The following is a 16,306-nucleotide window of genomic DNA, read 5'->3' as shown; positions in this document are numbered from 1 at the left end:
GTTTGTTTGTTTCAAAATTAAAATGTTCTGTGGTTCCTGAAGTGGATTGTAAGGAAATAAAGTCTGCTTTATGCTGATCTCCATGAGCAGTGCTGCAGAGGGCTTCTGCCATTTACCCATGTTTACCTCCTTTAGACACAACACTCTACAGATAAAAGGGCAAAAATAAATCAGATATAAGAATTTTATATATGTAAGTATAAAACTGCAAGGGACAGAGTTTCGTGAGTTTATAGTGCAACAAACAAAATTCTAAGCTGGCATTCTTCTACACCATGTGGACTGCCTCCCATAACTCCTCTTCCCAAAGCAGCTACGTGTGGCTAGAAGACAAAACATCCCAGACCACAGTATCACAGTATCACAGTATAACTAAGGTTGGAAGAGACCTCGAGGATCATTGAGTCCAACCTGTCACCACAGACCTCATGACTAGACCATGGCACCAAGTGCCATATCCAATCCCCTCTTGAACACCTCCAGGGATGGGGACTCCATCACCTCTCTGGGCAACCCATTCCAATGGTGAATGACTCTCTCGGTGAAGAACTTTCTCCTCACCTCAAGCCTAAACCTCCCCTGGCGCAGCTTGAGACTGTGTCCCCTTGTTCTGGTGCTGGTTGCCTGGGAGAAGAGACCAACCCTTTCCTGGCTACAGCCACCTTTCAGGTAGTTGTAGAGGGCAATGAGGTCACCCCTGAGCCTCCTCTTCTCCAGCCTAAACAATCCCAGCTCCTTCAGCCTCTCCTCATAGGGCTTGTGCTCAAGGATCTGTAACTTAACATAATTTTCCTCAGTGTTTAGCAGTGATCAGCCAAATAATTTGGTTAGCAGTTATTCTGTTCTCTGTAAGGATGGGTTCCAGCCTTTGCATCAGTTTTAACTCCAACAGCTTCAGAAGTGTAGTAATGCTCATAATAATGTTCATTACCATGGTTGCAATCCATGTGTGACCTACAGAGTTTTGTCATATGCTCTTGGGAAATACTCATTTAACTTAACTTTCTAATGTCTCCTTGCATGGTACCCCAGTAGGAGCCTGGGCTTCTGCTGCATCTTTCTCAAAAAATAATCCATCCTCCATTTAGCTATGCACTCTCTGGTACAAGCCATATGCAATAGCACTCTGCTCTCTGCTATAGCAGCACACATCTGGAGTAATTTCATTATTATCTGTTTGGGCAGTTACTTCAGTTTTGTTTTGGTGTTGGACCAACCTTTATGCATGAATTCATGTGGCCCTTTGAAGGCTCAGTAGTAGATGAGTCTCAACCCTGTCAAGGTAGCATCAGCTGCTTCCCATGCTTTATTGCTCATCACATTTTCTATCACATTGGCTATTTCCTTCATTTTCCAATACTTTTGTTCCCAGGCCACAGTGGTGTTTAACAAATGTTGTGCCAATCTTGGAGCTGTCACGTCCAATGCTGTTTCCTGGCTGCAGAGTGGCATCTCAGCCCCTTAGTTCTCAGTTCCAGAAGCGTTTGCTGTTCTCAGAGGGACCATCCCAGCGGTATGTGACAATTGGAACTCACATGCCAGCTGGCAAGTATTGTTGCTGGGCACACCAAGTACCACACAGTGCCATCCTGCCATCACTGAGATCTCCCCAGTGCTGTAGATGGAGTTGTTATCTCTGCAGATAGCAAGCACATCTGCTTTGTATTGCTTCGTTAATGGCTGTTAATGACTAGAGTGAAAATCAGGCTGTGAATCATGACTATTATTGGACACAATTTTGTGCTGTTTTCTCAGTAAAAGGACTCATTTCTCTGTCAATCAGATTGCTTTTTAAGTGATTTATCATTGACTTCCTTTCTGATAATGGTTATAAACTGGAACTGCAGGTCCCATGTGCCTCTTGCAAGACTGCCCAGTCCTGACGAATTGAGAGACCCTTGAGCAAGTAAGAAAGAGCAAATAATTACAGACTTTAGCAACAGGCACAAAAAGAGCACAAGTTATCTTTGTCAAACTACTGTGGATACTGTTGGCTTTTGATATGCAATTTGAAGCTTGGATTCTTTTATGCTGCCTGGAAATCAATTTAGTACAGGTAAGATAGTGAAGTTCAGAAAACTGAAGTGGTATGCCAAGAGATCTGTGGCTCTTTACTATTCATGATCCTTTTGGGAACCTTTCTAGGAATATATAAGTAGCATGGCTATCCAACTAATTTAAAGTACTAAAATAGTTCATGTCGAAGCTTTCACCAGCACAGTGTGTAGAATGATGTCCTGGGCTGTGAATTCAAAGAAATGTTCTATTAATAAAGAATTTCAAAAGATGTTTTGGGATTTGCCATAATTCCTGAAGATTTTCACCATCCTTCTGAAAACAAATTCCGAGTGGAAAGCATTCTCAAGGATTTGCATGTTTCTCTACCACAAAGATACACATTTTGAATGTCAGCATATCTTGGAATGTGCAGCTATCTGATTCTCTCCTATACATGGCTGCATTTGGCAGCTGGACCTGGCAGAGCCAAACTAAGATCAGTGTATGGAAAACCTTCCAGATTTCATAGGTCTGTAGAATGCAAAAGGTTTCAAAGGGATCTTCAAGGGTCACCTATTCCCTCTCCAGTTTCTTTCCAACCTGCTCCAGGGAAAGGATTGCACAGTGCCACTAAAAAGATCATGTCAGGTGATTCTAGGGTTCCACAGTTAAAATTTTTTCTTCTCATTTTCTTCTGTGTATGTGTATATGCAAACACACATATGCAAACACATATATTTATACAAGTATATACATATCTATGTACATATACACCTACGATTATATACGTATACCTAAACATATAGTGAAAGTGTACACCCTTCTCATTTTGGGGTGTTAAAAAAATCATTTAAGAAAAGAGCTAAACAAATACAGAAAGTAGGAACACTCATAGCATGATCTTGAAAGGATTCAGTCTTCTATTTTACTCATTTAACCCCTTTGCCTAGATTCTACATTTATGATAATTGGTATTTTGTAAGAGCATGTGGAAACTTTGCAGACACATATTACTGTCAGCTCTTCACACAGATCAAAAATGGTCTGTGCAGACAGGGCTTTGGAAGGGAATGCTATCTGTTTCTTCAGGAAATTAAAAGCACAAATTCTTTTCTCATCCCTCCATCTGTAATAAATAGCTGAAGGATACAGTCTGTTTCTCTGAGCTTTCTTCTGACGGATCATTCAGATGAATAATTCAAAGGAAACATTTAAACTATTTTGAAATGCACATGTTCGAAATGCATATGTCCAAAAACTGCAAAGTGCATCACATCATATCCCTGTTCTGGTCATTTTCTATCACTGTAAATCCACAGTCTGAACATCCTGAGTCAGGAGTTTGTGGGATTATTTTTTTCTATGTGAAAAGTATCTGGAAAAAAAAAATTAGTTTCCGTTGCCTGACCAGTTAATATGGAAAGCTTATTACATGGAGGTTGCTAGACCATATGTAGCTCTCATTTTCCTCAAGTGAGTGATGGAAATAAAGTGAGAACAGCAGGGAATGTCTCAGCTTTCTGGAGGAAGATGTTTGTTTTTTTGGGTTTTTTTTGGGTTTGGGGTTTTTTTAAAATAAATTTCTGCACAGGAACAGAGGAAGATTGTGTGCCATGAGAGAATGAATGGTATCTCAGCAAAACCTTATAGCTTCTCTCAGCCCATTCCTTTCCTCTGGCTGTAGGACACCTGAGCATGCAGGCAGTGCTCTGCAGAGAGGGCTGCCTGCCACAGCCTTTGTAACAAGCAGCGCTGGCTCAAGGCCAGGTTCAGTATAATCCCAGCAGGCAGACGTGGTAACAGAAATCCATTGACAAGTTGAGCAGCTCAAACTGGATATCTCAGGGTTTGATTCTAGTCACCCAAGCTTTGGTAATGACTGGTATGTTCTAGGTTTTAATTCTGTCAAGAGAAACTGAGCGGAATCAATCTTATTTTCACTTTGCATAATCACCTGTTTTACAATCCCAAAATTGTTCATCACTAGATGAACGTTTTGTAAAATATTTTAGATTAAATATAGTAACAAATGTCATTGGTTTTAGAAAAGGAACTTTTATCTAAACTGAATCTGATCCAACAGTTGAATGCCGCTTGTCTTTTATTATGCTATCCTTGGCTTTTTACCTGGTTTGCACTTTCACCTCTTAAATATATATATATATGTTTTAAAGGAAAAGTAACATTTATACATCAGCAGTGTAGGCTAGTTGCTGGGAACCTCAGGCTATAGTGTATGCTTCTTGCTGGAAATGATCCAGAACTACCTGTGCTTTACTGGTGCTTCCCATTCAGCTGTCTTCTGGAACAGCCAAATACCACAAAGGACTCTAGGATGCAGAGGGGCAGCTGAATGCTAGAGAGTTTTTGCTTTTGGGTTAGACACAACCTCCTGGGTCAAATGTTCTCCCTGTCCCTGCAATGGAGTCAGGAGTTACCTATCCTTACTCACTTAGGCCCATGTCCTTGGAGCTGCTGGCTGCTAGCATGAGCTTCAGCAGTCCACAGAGTGTTTCAAAGCACTTTGAATAGGACACCCACTGGATGGGATGGATGTTCCTTGGGTGGGATGTTGGGCCAGGGATGCTGCTCGCTCAGGATTCAGGGAAAATTTTCATCTGACTTATTGGCTCCTCTGTGTACTGTCTCCTTAAGATGTCTTGTGGGCAACTAGAAACTGGCACCTTTCAACTGAAAAAAAAAATCTAATTATTTTTGTGTATCTCTTATTTTAGGATGAAATTTTGACAGTCATCAGGAGGGTAGATGACAACTGGGCAGAAGGAATGCTAGGTGACAAGATTGGCATTTTTCCTATCCTCTATGTTGAGGTAAGTTCATAATAGGTCATGATGGGTGCTGGTCTTGACACCTCATGGGGTTTTTGGTGCCAACAAGAGCAAGACAGATTTGAAAATTCATACATAAGAAGGACAAATTACACCGGTGCATAAGACCCTTAATGGGAAGGTCGTGAGTTCAAGCCTGCAGTGGGCAGTAGTGTCCTCCCTACTCTAGTCATGAGGTCTGTGGTGACAGGTTGGACTCGATTATCTTTGAGGTCTCTTCCAACCTTAGTGATACTGGACTGAAGAGGGATTTGGTTTGGTTGCTTTTACCTAAGGCATTGTGAGGATAAACTTGATTCACTTTAAAGTGGTCAGCACAATGTACGTCCTAAATTACTGTTGAAGACTTCCCATCTAGCATTACTGGTGTAATCTCCACAATAGGTAGGTAAAATAGGATGATTGCAGTTGAGATATCTTGCATGTACCTGAGGAGAGGTGGGTGCTGCCAGCAAGTGGGGAACAATGATGCAGGTTCATCCATGCCCTGAAAGCACAGACCTTTGGAGGGGTGCTGTGAGTGGCCCCTGCCTCAGCAGGACCTCAAGTAGCTCCACCCACATGCCCGAGGTCTTTCATTTGCTATGCACTGGATACATCTTTGTCCTGTGGTCATTTCCACAGGAGGCTTATTTAAGAGTAAACACCGAGATGTTGTGTCCTCCAAGCATACCTGTTATGCCATCTCTTCCCCTGCTATGCCCTCCTGCTGCTGTCCATTCAGCTGGATGCTGCTCAGGAGAAATGTTGCAGCTAGCAGTGGTGGCCTCTGATGGCTCTCCTGGAGCAGCTCTGCTGTCCAGTTGCTAGGTAGTGTCTTTAAGGAACTTTCTTCCTTCATAGCTGAACCAGGGTGGGGAAGAATGGATGCGCACCACACATGTATGTATTTCTCCGTGGTGCTGCCACCCTGCACCCATTACTTGGAGCATTATCACTCTGACTCTGCTCCCAGGCATAGGCTGGTGCTGCTCTCTGCAGTGAAGTGTCTCCTGTGCCTACAGCAAAGTCCACCCTACTGTGTGTGGCTCTGATGCCTGTCTCCCAAATGACTTCTCCAGATTTCTTAGTTAAGTATTTGATACAAAATAGAGATAATTAGTGCCTGACTACCTAATTATTAACTCAGACAATGACCAATTTGGAATAAACCATCATTAATATACATTACATTCCCACAGTTGACAAGAACAATAATATTAAAACCAGAGCGTGTAGGAGCCATTATTGGGAAACCAGCTGCCTCACATAAGTTAATGACTAGTTTTCTTCTACTCTGAATGCATAAGACATTTCAGTTTGTTGTGATTAAATGAGAAAGCAGGGTTTGTCCCAGATTCCATCCTTTTTCCTTTCTCTTTCTTGTCCCTGGGGTGTCCAATGTTACTGTCCTGAACTTTGCTGCAGGAAGGGTAAATTAAGGTCCTCTATGCAGCCAGCCACTCTTGCACCCCAGCACCTTTCCCCAGCTCTAGTCTCGCCTGCAGGCTGTAAGTGCTTGCACTGCCTACACACTGTACATCTTCCTGATCCCTCTCCCACCACTAGTATCTGTTCTTCTTAATTACAGCTCTCACAGGTTCAAGGCCTGAAAGCCTCAGAGGAACAGCTCATTGGGAACACGTGCAGTGATATCTCACTGAAGTCTTTCAAGCAATAGCATATCCTGGGTGACCATGGAGGGGCAGTCAGAATAGCAATGCTGGAAGTTTCTAAAGAGATATTAACAGCCAGATAGGCAGCACCAGGGGAGAATGCATGCAGGAATGTGGGTCTGCATATACATTCATACACAGATACACACACCTATGAAATAAATATGCTTATGAATCACAGAATCACCAAGGTTGGAAGAGACCTCAAGGAATGCAGTGCTACAGGCTGGGGTCAGAGTGGCTAGAGAGCAGCCAGGCAGAGAGGGACCTGGGGGTGCTGGTTGATGGTAGGATGAACATGAGCCTGCAGTGTGCCCAGGCAGCCAAGAAGGCCAATGGCATCCTGGCCTGCATCAAGAACAGTGTGGCCAGCAGGAGCAGGGAGGTCATTCTGCCCCTGTACACTGCACTGGTTAGGCCACACCTCGAGTACTGTGTCCAGTTCTGGGCCCCTCAGTTTAGGAAGGATGTTGACTTGCTGGAACGAGTCCAGAGAAGAGCAACAAAGTTGATGAGGGGTTTGGAACACAAGCCCTATGAGGAGAGGCTGAGGGAGCTGGGGCTGCTTAGCCTGGAGAAGAGGAGACTCAGGGGTGACCTTATCACTCTTTACAACTACCTGAAGGGAGGTTGTAGACAGGCTGATGATGGTCTCTTCTCCCAGGCACCCAGTACCAGAACAAGAGGACACAGTCTCAGGCTGCACCAGGGGAGGTTCAGGTTGGATGTTAGGAAGAAGTTCTATACAGAAAGAGTGATTGCCCATTGGAATGGGTTGCCTGGGGAGGTGGTGGAGTCGCCGTCGTTGAGGGTGTTCAGAAGGAGACTTGATGGGGTGCTTGGTGCCATGGGTTAGCTGTTTGGGTGGGTTGGATTGGTTGATGGGTTGGACACGATGATCTTGAAGGTCTCTTCCAACCTGGTTTGGTTTATTCTAGTTTATTCTAGAATCTGTTTCTGTTTCTATATATACATGCACACATATATTGTATCTGTATAAATTTGAAATCTGAGGCTTGAAATGCCTTCTTGAATGAGATGCTTGGGTGTCATGGGTACAATATTTGTGCCATGGTTTGTAAAGCACTTACAGGATGGCCAAGGGATCAGGCCCAGCCAGCATAGATTTAGGAAGGGCAGGTCCTGCCTGACCAACCTGATCTCCTTCTATGATCAGGTGACCCACCTGGTGGGTGTGGGGAGGCCTGTGGATGTAGTCTACCTGGACCTCAGCAAGGCCTTTGACACCGTCCCCCATAGCAAACTCCTGGCCAAGCTGTCAGCCCATGGCTTGGACAGCAGCACTCTGAGCTGGGTTAGGAGCTGGCTGGAGGGCTGAGCCCAGAGAGTGGTGGTGAATGGTGTCACATCCAGCTGGCAGCCAGTCACTAGTGGTGTGCCCCAGCGATCAGTGCTGGGCCCCATGCTCTTTAACATCTTTATTGATGATCTGGATGAGGGCATTGAGTCGATCATCAGTAAATTTGCTGACGACACCAAACTGGGGACAGGAGTTGATCTGCTGGAGGGTAGAGAGGCTCTGCAGAGGGACCTCGACAGGCTGGACAGATGGACAGAGTCCAACGGCATGAGATTTAACACATCCAAGTGCCAGGTTCTGTACATCAGCCACAACAACCCCATGCAGTGCTACAGGTTGGGGTCAGAGTGGCTGGAGAGCAGCCAGGCAGAGAGGGACCTGGGGATACTGGTTGATGGTAGGCTGAACATGAGCCAGCAGTGTGCCCAGGTGGCTAAGAAGGCCAATGGGATCCTGGCCTGCATTAAGAACAGTGTGGCCAGCAGGAGCAGGGAGGTCATTGTGCCCCTGTACACTGCACTGGTTAGGCCACACCTTGAATCTGGTGTCCAGTTCTGGGCCCCTCATTTTAGGAAGGATGTTGAGTTGCTGGAACAAGTCCAGAGAAGAGCAACAAAATTGGTGAGGGGTTTGGAACACAAGCCCTATGAGGAGAGGCTGAGGGAGCTGGGGCTGCTTAGCGTGGAGGAGACTCAGGGGTGACCTTACTGCTCTCTACAGCTACCTGAAGGGAGGTTGTAGGCAGGCAGAGGTTGGTCTCTTCTCCCAGGCAACCAGCAGCAGAACAAGAGGACACAGTCTCAAGCTGCACCAGGGGAGGTTTAGGCTGGATGTTTGGAAGAAGTTCTTCACAGAAAGAGTGATTGTGCTATGGAATGGTCTGCCCGGGGAGGTGGTGGAGTCACCATCATTGGAGGTGTTCAGGAGGAGTCTTGACAGGGTGCTTGGTTGCATGGTTTAGTTGATTAGGTGGGTTGGTTGATGGGTTGGACACAATTATATTGAGGGTCTCTTCCAACCCAGTCTATTCTATTCTATTCTATTCTATTCTATTCTATTCTATTCTATTCTATTCTATTCTATTCTATTCTATTCTATTCTATTCTATTCTATTCTATTCTAAAGCCTCCAGAGAGAAACACCAGCCACCTACTGCATCCACATCCTGATGGATGGAGGCTGTGTTCTGAATATGAGATGAGCTTATGCAACTATTTGCGTTATGCAATTATGTTGCCATTGCCAGCTTCAGATGTTAACTTTACATTAAAAATTAAGAGGAAGCAGCAGGACAAATCCCAAAGAAATTTTTGAAATCTCAATGCAAATGTTTATAAAATAAATCCGTTAATCAAGTAGTACTTGAATCTAAAACCTCTTCTTGAGTCTGTCCAAGTCCATTAAATGGTTTTCAAAATCTTGGCAAAATGTGGAGAATTAGGAAAGCACAGTAGCCTTCCGCTTGTATGAGCCAATTGGCCAAAGCACGTGGGATTTCACATGGCATCCAAAGCCCTGCACTCTGGATGGAGCAAATTCCAGCCTGGATCCCATCTGTAGTGACAGACCCCAGTTGCTCCTAAGCAAGAGCTCTTAGCCTTGCTGCAGAGCTTTAGAAAACAAGACAGTAACTTCAAGAATCTTAGAGCTAAGCATGCCAAAGCTACAAATGGGATATAATCCTGGCAATGTTCTGCCATAGCCCCGTGTGGATGCCTGCAGGGTAGGCTTTTGCAAGTGCTCTGTTAGAAAGTGTTTGCATGAATAAGCTGCAGTGTGGTGGAAGGGAGGTGTATGCCGCAGCACTACCAAGTCATCAGCAAATTCCTTATCAAGACCTCACTGGCCTCCCAGCACTTGGGCTTGTCAGCTGGCCCCCATAAAAGCCTCCTTAGGCTCCTTCATCTTCTTTCCACCCTGAACTTACTGAATTCAAGAGTAGTCTACTTCCATAACAGAAGTCTGGTAGAATAATTTCTAGAGCCAGATTAAGACATCACAAAGCTGGGGGGTTGGGGGGGCAGGCTGAAGACATCAAAATATATCAGCTTCCTGCAGTAATTTAGAAAGACTGTATCTCAGTATCGTTTGTGGTTGTCCATATAGCCATAGAAGTGTATCACAGCATGGATTTTATGTTTTATTCCTTACAAGTGTCCAGCAAGGGTGCTTGCATGCCTGCTGTGTCTGTCAGCTCTCTCTACAGAGAGGCTTTTTCTTGCCTCTTTAGTGTCATCTCTCTCCCAACCTCAGAGAAACTAGAATCATATAAGGAAAAAATATTTGCAGCTCAGTATGGTGACTTTTACAGAATGAGTCACAGATGATGTATTCTGTCAGGGAGAGTTTGCAGTGTTTTGGGGGGGGGTTGGGGTTTTTTTTTTGTTGATTGTTTTTTTGTTTGGTTGGGTTTTTTTGATGCTGTCCTTTGACTTCAGTAGAAGTAATTTGGGCTGACAATTTACAGTGTAATTTATCTACAAAATACACAATATTTATTCTCAAAGCACCTTCTCTCCTGAAATAAGCTTCTTATTAATAATCTGTATGGTTTAAAGTTATACTCTAGCTGGGACAAGTTTTGGATCTGAAAGGAATTCAGAGTCCTAACTATATTTTATTTTACTGTCTTCAAGCTAGTTTCATCATTCTTAATAATTGCTGTTATTATCTCTCTTTGGAAGTTGTGTCATGCTGCTATGTGTGAAACTGAGAACAATGAAGAATTAGATGTGTCCTAATAGACTGAAGTGTCTATGAAACTTGAGGGCAGTCATATTCAAAGTACTTGGAGGGACACATCCTGCTCAGATAGGCAGGAATTGGAAATAAAGCAAGCTGACCTCTTAGACCAAAATTTCTGACTTCAACCCCCCCATGCAAAGATGTGTTGATTGAGATCTACAAGCCTTACAAGTAGTGGTAGAGCAAGGCAATTATGCCAAGCACTGCTGTGGCTGTAATACCAGCAAATTACAATTGATGAAGTCCCAGCCCATTGTTATAATGTTTTATGACAGCAGGGGCACTGAAAGCAGTGATTAAGTAATATAAGGAGTTTTAAAATTCTTTTTACAGAGCAGTGAAGCAGGGTAATGGGAATCTTCTCCTGTTCTTCACAGACAAAGAGAGAAAAAGGTGGAAAGGAGGTCTAGGAGAAAGAGGGAGGAGGAGAATGGGCAGAGCTGATGATTTCAGTGCCCTGCGGCATAGATCCACAAGGCTCCCCAGAGACTCAAGGAAAAAGAATTCTTGCAAATCAGTGTTTAAAAAGAGTTCAGCTAAAACCAATGAAAAAAAAATAAAGCCAAATGCATTTCAGAATAAAACAATTTTTTTTTGTTTCATTCCAAAATTAGCCTTGCAGAGCACATTTAATGATTTTGTGCTATACCACTGAATGTACCAATCATTCTGGAGCAGCTTAACCCATACAGAGGAAATGGAGCACATTTACCATGTCATTAAATAGTGTCACAGAGCTGAATTCACCCTTCACTGTATAACTGTGCACTTTGCTGATGTAACATTTAGTTAGCCTGCAGATTAATGCACTGGTTGAAAGTTATGCATGTATCTGAGTGTGTGCGTGAGTGTGTGTGTGTTCAGTTAATTGGAAGATTTAAAAGTTTCCAAGAAGAAGTGCAGGTAACTTCTCTGAAGAGAGCAGAGCCCTTCACATAGCCCAGTTTATAGACCTGCTGAACTTCAGGATTCTTCAATATTTTCCTGGTGGTGTGACCTCTAGTCTGGCATTCAGCCTGGGTGGCAAATTTTGTACCTTTTTTCTCTATATGCAGGTTCCCATCTTACCTATTTCCAGATATTCTCATGTCCCCAGTGGCAGTGACCACAGTTATATTCTACTATCTGTATTCCTAGTTTGACCATTTTCAACAGCATCAACAAAACATTTTTGCCCTGTCCATTTCTTGTCTGTGTTTTCTCTCTCTTCAGTCTGGTCCCCACCTTCAGTTGCAGGACAGATGGGTTGCTATGGGACTCTTATAATGAATTCAACCTTGTTGTCTGACCCATCATTTATATCTGTGTGGTCTCTGGCAGCATAGTGTGAACCTTCCAGAGTATATTTCATTAAATTCTTCCTGTCATTAGATAGTAACATTTGTTTGGTGCCCTTTCCAAAAAGACCGTACAATCTTTATTTTTAAGGACTGTCAAAATGGTTCATTTTAACCTTGCTAATGTCATTTAACACTAATAAAAATGGAGGCTTTTGAAAGGTGAGTAGAAGGAAACTAATGTAGATGATTTTAGAAAAGCTGACTTACTAAATCTCAGAGGGACAAATTCATCCCAGTAGCAAGTAAGTGTAATACTAGTGAGTAAAGAATTACACCCATTAACATCAGAATTGATTTTTTTCTGTTCTCTCTCCTTTTGTGCATCAGATAAAAATGTAATAAGAACCTTGTAAAGCTGACAATAATATAAGCTCTAAGAGGTGCTCTGCTGGCTTCTGTTGAAAAGCTTTATTGATAGGCATTTTAGAATGTTGTAATTATATTGTTTTTAGACTTCATTCCTGCACCTCCATAGCTTCTAAAAAGTTGGTCCTACTTGTTTTCCTCTTTCACAGAGTATTGTAGAATATTCCAAGAGACTTTTTTGGTGTCAGATTTCTATGTGAGTGAAATAAAACACACAGCTCCCATGTTTCACATTCAAACTGAAACATTCAGAATTTGTGTTGTAAGCTGCAAGAAGAACCTACACAACTAATCCTAGTTTCACATTACAGAATCACAGAATTTCACGTAATCAACCAGGTTGGAAGAGACCTTCAAGACCAGGCAACCAGCACTAGAACAAGGGGACACAGTCTCAGGCTGCACCAGGGGAGGTTTAGGCTGGATGTTAGGAAGAAGTTCTACACAGAGAGAGTGATTGCCCATTGGAATGGGCTGCCCAGGGAGGTGGTGGAGTCACCATCATTGGAGGTGTTCAGGAGGAGACTTGACAGGGTGCTTGGTTGCATGGGTTAGTTGATTAAGTGGGATAGGTTGGACGTGATGATCTTGAAGGTCTCTTCCAACCTCGTCTATTCTATTCTATTCTATTCTATTCTATTCTATTCTATTCTATTCTATTCTATTCTATTCTATCCTATCCTATCCTATCCTATCCTATCCTATCCTATTCTTTTCTATTCTAAATATCAGTTTTCCCCTATATTATATTAGTTGAGCTGAACTCCTCATCTCGACTATTTTTTAATCACACACTCCCCTCAAGCTATGTCTGGACAAGTCAGTACAGGATTGCTTTCTGGTTTCTGACTCCAAAAGCACGTTCCTCCAAAGTTCATCTGAGGTGGGTGCCACAGAAAGGAAGCCTACATACAGAGATAGGTGGGAGTGCCGTCACGTTTGAGTCATCCTCCAGCCCAGACAGTCATGAGACCTGTGGTGAGCCATGGTGACAGCCAGCACCCAAATTTAAACATAGGTGTAGGTTGTGAAAATTCCCCTCTTGGCAACTGACATTTTTAGTTAGAGCTCTTCTGTTGAATGTCCTCCTGCCTACTTTGATATGAATTAATGCATAGTGAAGTTTGGGTTTATATGTTATGATCAATCTTTCTATTAATCAAAACCACATCCAAGTTGTTATCGCTTCTTACTTTTTCAGGGACTGTTGATCTAGAAATTGGCCAGTTGTCATATTCAGGAATATCTTCCCCCGTCCACCCTGCATGATGAGTAATATCTGAATTTCCTAGATTGCATTTTGTAAAAATAACTCTCTAGGGTTATTTATAGAAGGTTTCCAGACCACTCATTCCTAAGCCCACAACCTTAGCAAATAACCCCATTTCCTAAGCCTTTCAGAAGCATATATATATCATTTCTATATTTGAATTTCTGAATCATTTCCTCCTATATGCAAAAAATTAATGTGTAAGTCAGTCATCTGATAACAAATCTTTGTTCTCTAGCAATAGTCCACTCAAAGACAACTAACACTCTCCTACACAACCCTTTTTGTCATCCTTCCCAGTGCAAACTGACTGGCATTTCATCTGCAGCCACTTACCTGTGCTACCAACACACAACACTATTATCATCCCTTCCCTTCACAGTATCACAGTATCACAGTATCGCTAAGGTTGGAAGAGACCTCAAGGATCATTGAGTCCAACCTGTCACCACAGACGTCATGACTAGACCATGTCACCACGTGCCACGTCTTGAACACCTCCAGGGATGGTGACTCCACCACTTCCCTGGGCAGCCCATTCCAATGACTAATGACTCTCTCAGTGAAGAACTTTCTCCTCACCTCGAGCCTAAACCTTACCTCCAACTCTCCCGAACTATGTTTGTGCTTGAATATATTTTCTGGTTCTGGCTGTAATTCTGTCTTGTTTCTTCTATTTCTGCACTGAGTTTTGGTTTCTGTCACAAAGCATCTGTTTTCCTGTTATGGTCCTGAGGTTGCTTTTGTTACAAAATTTCCCAGTTTTTATCAGGAGAAAGAGCAGAATGCCTTCAGAAACTGTTGCATTGTGCTTGGTATGTTCATCTGGGGTCTGGGGTCCAGTGACCATGAGATAATTGAGTTTTCAATATGTAGTCAAGCTAAGAGGGGCAGCAACAAAACCTCCACTCTGGACTTCCAGAGGGTGGACTTCAAGTAACTCAGAAGGTACCTTGGGAAACAGCCCTTAAAAACAAAGGGGTCCAGGAGGGCTGGACCTACTTCAAGAAAGAAATCTTGATGGCACAGCACTAGGCTGTGCCAATGTGCTGGAAAATGAGCTGCTGGGGCAGACAGCCAGCCTGGATGGTCAATGAGCTTCTGGGTGAATTAAGTGAAAAAGAGGGTGTGTCATCTCTGGAAGGAAGGAGAGGTTACCCATGGAATGTTTAAGGATGTTGCTAGGTCATGTAGGAAAAAAACTAGAGAGGCAAAAGCCCATTTAGAGCTTAGAGTGGCTCAGAGGAGACCTGATTGTTGTCTACAACTACCTGAAGGAAGGTTGTAGCCAGGTGGGGGTTGTTCTCTTCTCCCAGACAGTCAGCACCAGAACAAGAGGACACAGTCTCAAGCTGCACCAGGGGAGGGAGGTTTAGGCTGGATGTTAAGAAGTTCTTTGTAGAAAGAGTGATTGCCCATTGGAATGGGCTGCCCAGCGAGATGGTGGAGTTACCATCACTGGAGGTGTTTAGGAAGAGACTGGATGTGGTACTTGGTGCCATGGTTTAGTTGATTAGATAGCATTGGATGATAGGTTGGACTTGATGATCTCAAAGTTCTTTTCCAACCTGGTCCTATTCTATTCTATTCTATTCTATTCTATTCTATTCTATTCTATTCTATTCTATTCTATCATATTCTATCATATTCTATCGTATTCTATTCTAGCAATTTATTTATTGTTTTCTTTCCCTCTAGTATTCTTTTTTCTTTCTTTTCCACTCTCTCTTAAACTTAAATATGCTCAGTTGGATTCTAAGTGAAGAGGCAGACATCTCCTGAAGTGCAGTCATATTGGCAAGTCACATCAAGAAGGAGCAGCAGTAACAGAACAGTGATTCTGGCCCAAATAGCACTTTTGAACTGGGAAATTCTCTTGCAAATCCTTTGAGAGACCTTTCAAGTCCCTGTGTCCTATTCATCTGACCAACACCAGAGAGATCACTACCTCTGAGCTAAGTATCTAGATTCCCCCTTAGCATAGAAAGAGATAACCAGATGCTTGTAAGGAAATAAGTAGGCATTTCTGCTTAATGGAGACATCTACAAAATGTCAGATGAGCCTGCTCATAAAAGAACCTGTTTCTTTTCATGGATTAGAAGGGGAAGGCAGGACTACTAGCTTCAGCCTTGAGGGAGGGGGAACTACTTGTCTTATGTGGTTGCTCAGACTGTAGGTTCCTGCTCTGCAAGGTGTGAAAGGCCCAAAATGCTCATTGCACATAAATCCTCCCATTTTACCAGCAAAGAGTACCTTCATTCGAATCAGTTATTTGATGCTATAGGCAATATTTACCAATTTCCAGAAGTATCTCTCTGTCATGTACCTGTCACTATTCTTTATGTTTTTAACTAAAGAACCTTAAAACTTCTGTGTCATTCAGAAGCTACAAGGTGCCCTGAATGAGTAAGGTTTTGGCAACACTTAGATACATGTACAGCAAATCTTTGGGAAGTCTTGGGAAGATGCCTTACTATCCATGGCCTCTTTATTATCTTTCTAGGATACCTGAGGTGTTGTAGTGTGATGGTTTAAGCCACCCACATTAACATTCCTGCCACACATTTTAAGAAAGACACATACACACACAAAAAGTAGCTCTTCATGTGGTCCAGCAGTGCTTCAAGTGAAAAAATGCATCAGGCAAAGCATCAGGTCCCTCTAGCCTTATATCTACTGAGGAGGACTAAATAAGTAGATAGCACATTACTTAAGGTTAGCTTTTGCCTGTACAGCAAGTGTTTTGAACTTTCAACCAGTG

The 16,306-nt window shown here is 42.9% G+C and overlaps 1 protein-coding gene across 2 annotated transcripts in view; it reads left to right on the top strand.

The window, feature by feature from the left end:
• Positions 1 to 16,306, top strand: part of SH3RF3 (SH3 domain containing ring finger 3) — a 297,393-nt gene that overhangs the window by 185,490 nt on the left and 95,597 nt on the right. For both annotated transcript variants that reach the window (XM_068137394.1, XM_068137405.1), the window contains exon 3: positions 4,734 to 4,829. In XM_068137394.1, coding sequence (XP_067993495.1) covers positions 4,734 to 4,829 — 96 coding nt within the window. The remainder of the gene's footprint in view (positions 1 to 4,733; positions 4,830 to 16,306) is intronic.

The sequence above is a fragment of the Melanerpes formicivorus genome, unplaced genomic scaffold, assembly GCF_026170545.1.
Source record: "Melanerpes formicivorus ecotype bairdi unplaced genomic scaffold, bMelFor1.0.p_v2 SCAF_1, whole genome shotgun sequence".
In the NCBI taxonomy this organism is placed as follows: domain Eukaryota; kingdom Metazoa; phylum Chordata; class Aves; order Piciformes; family Picidae; genus Melanerpes; species Melanerpes formicivorus.
The sequence above is the reverse complement of the archived record's forward strand: the minus strand, read 5'-3'. Positions and strand labels throughout refer to the sequence as shown.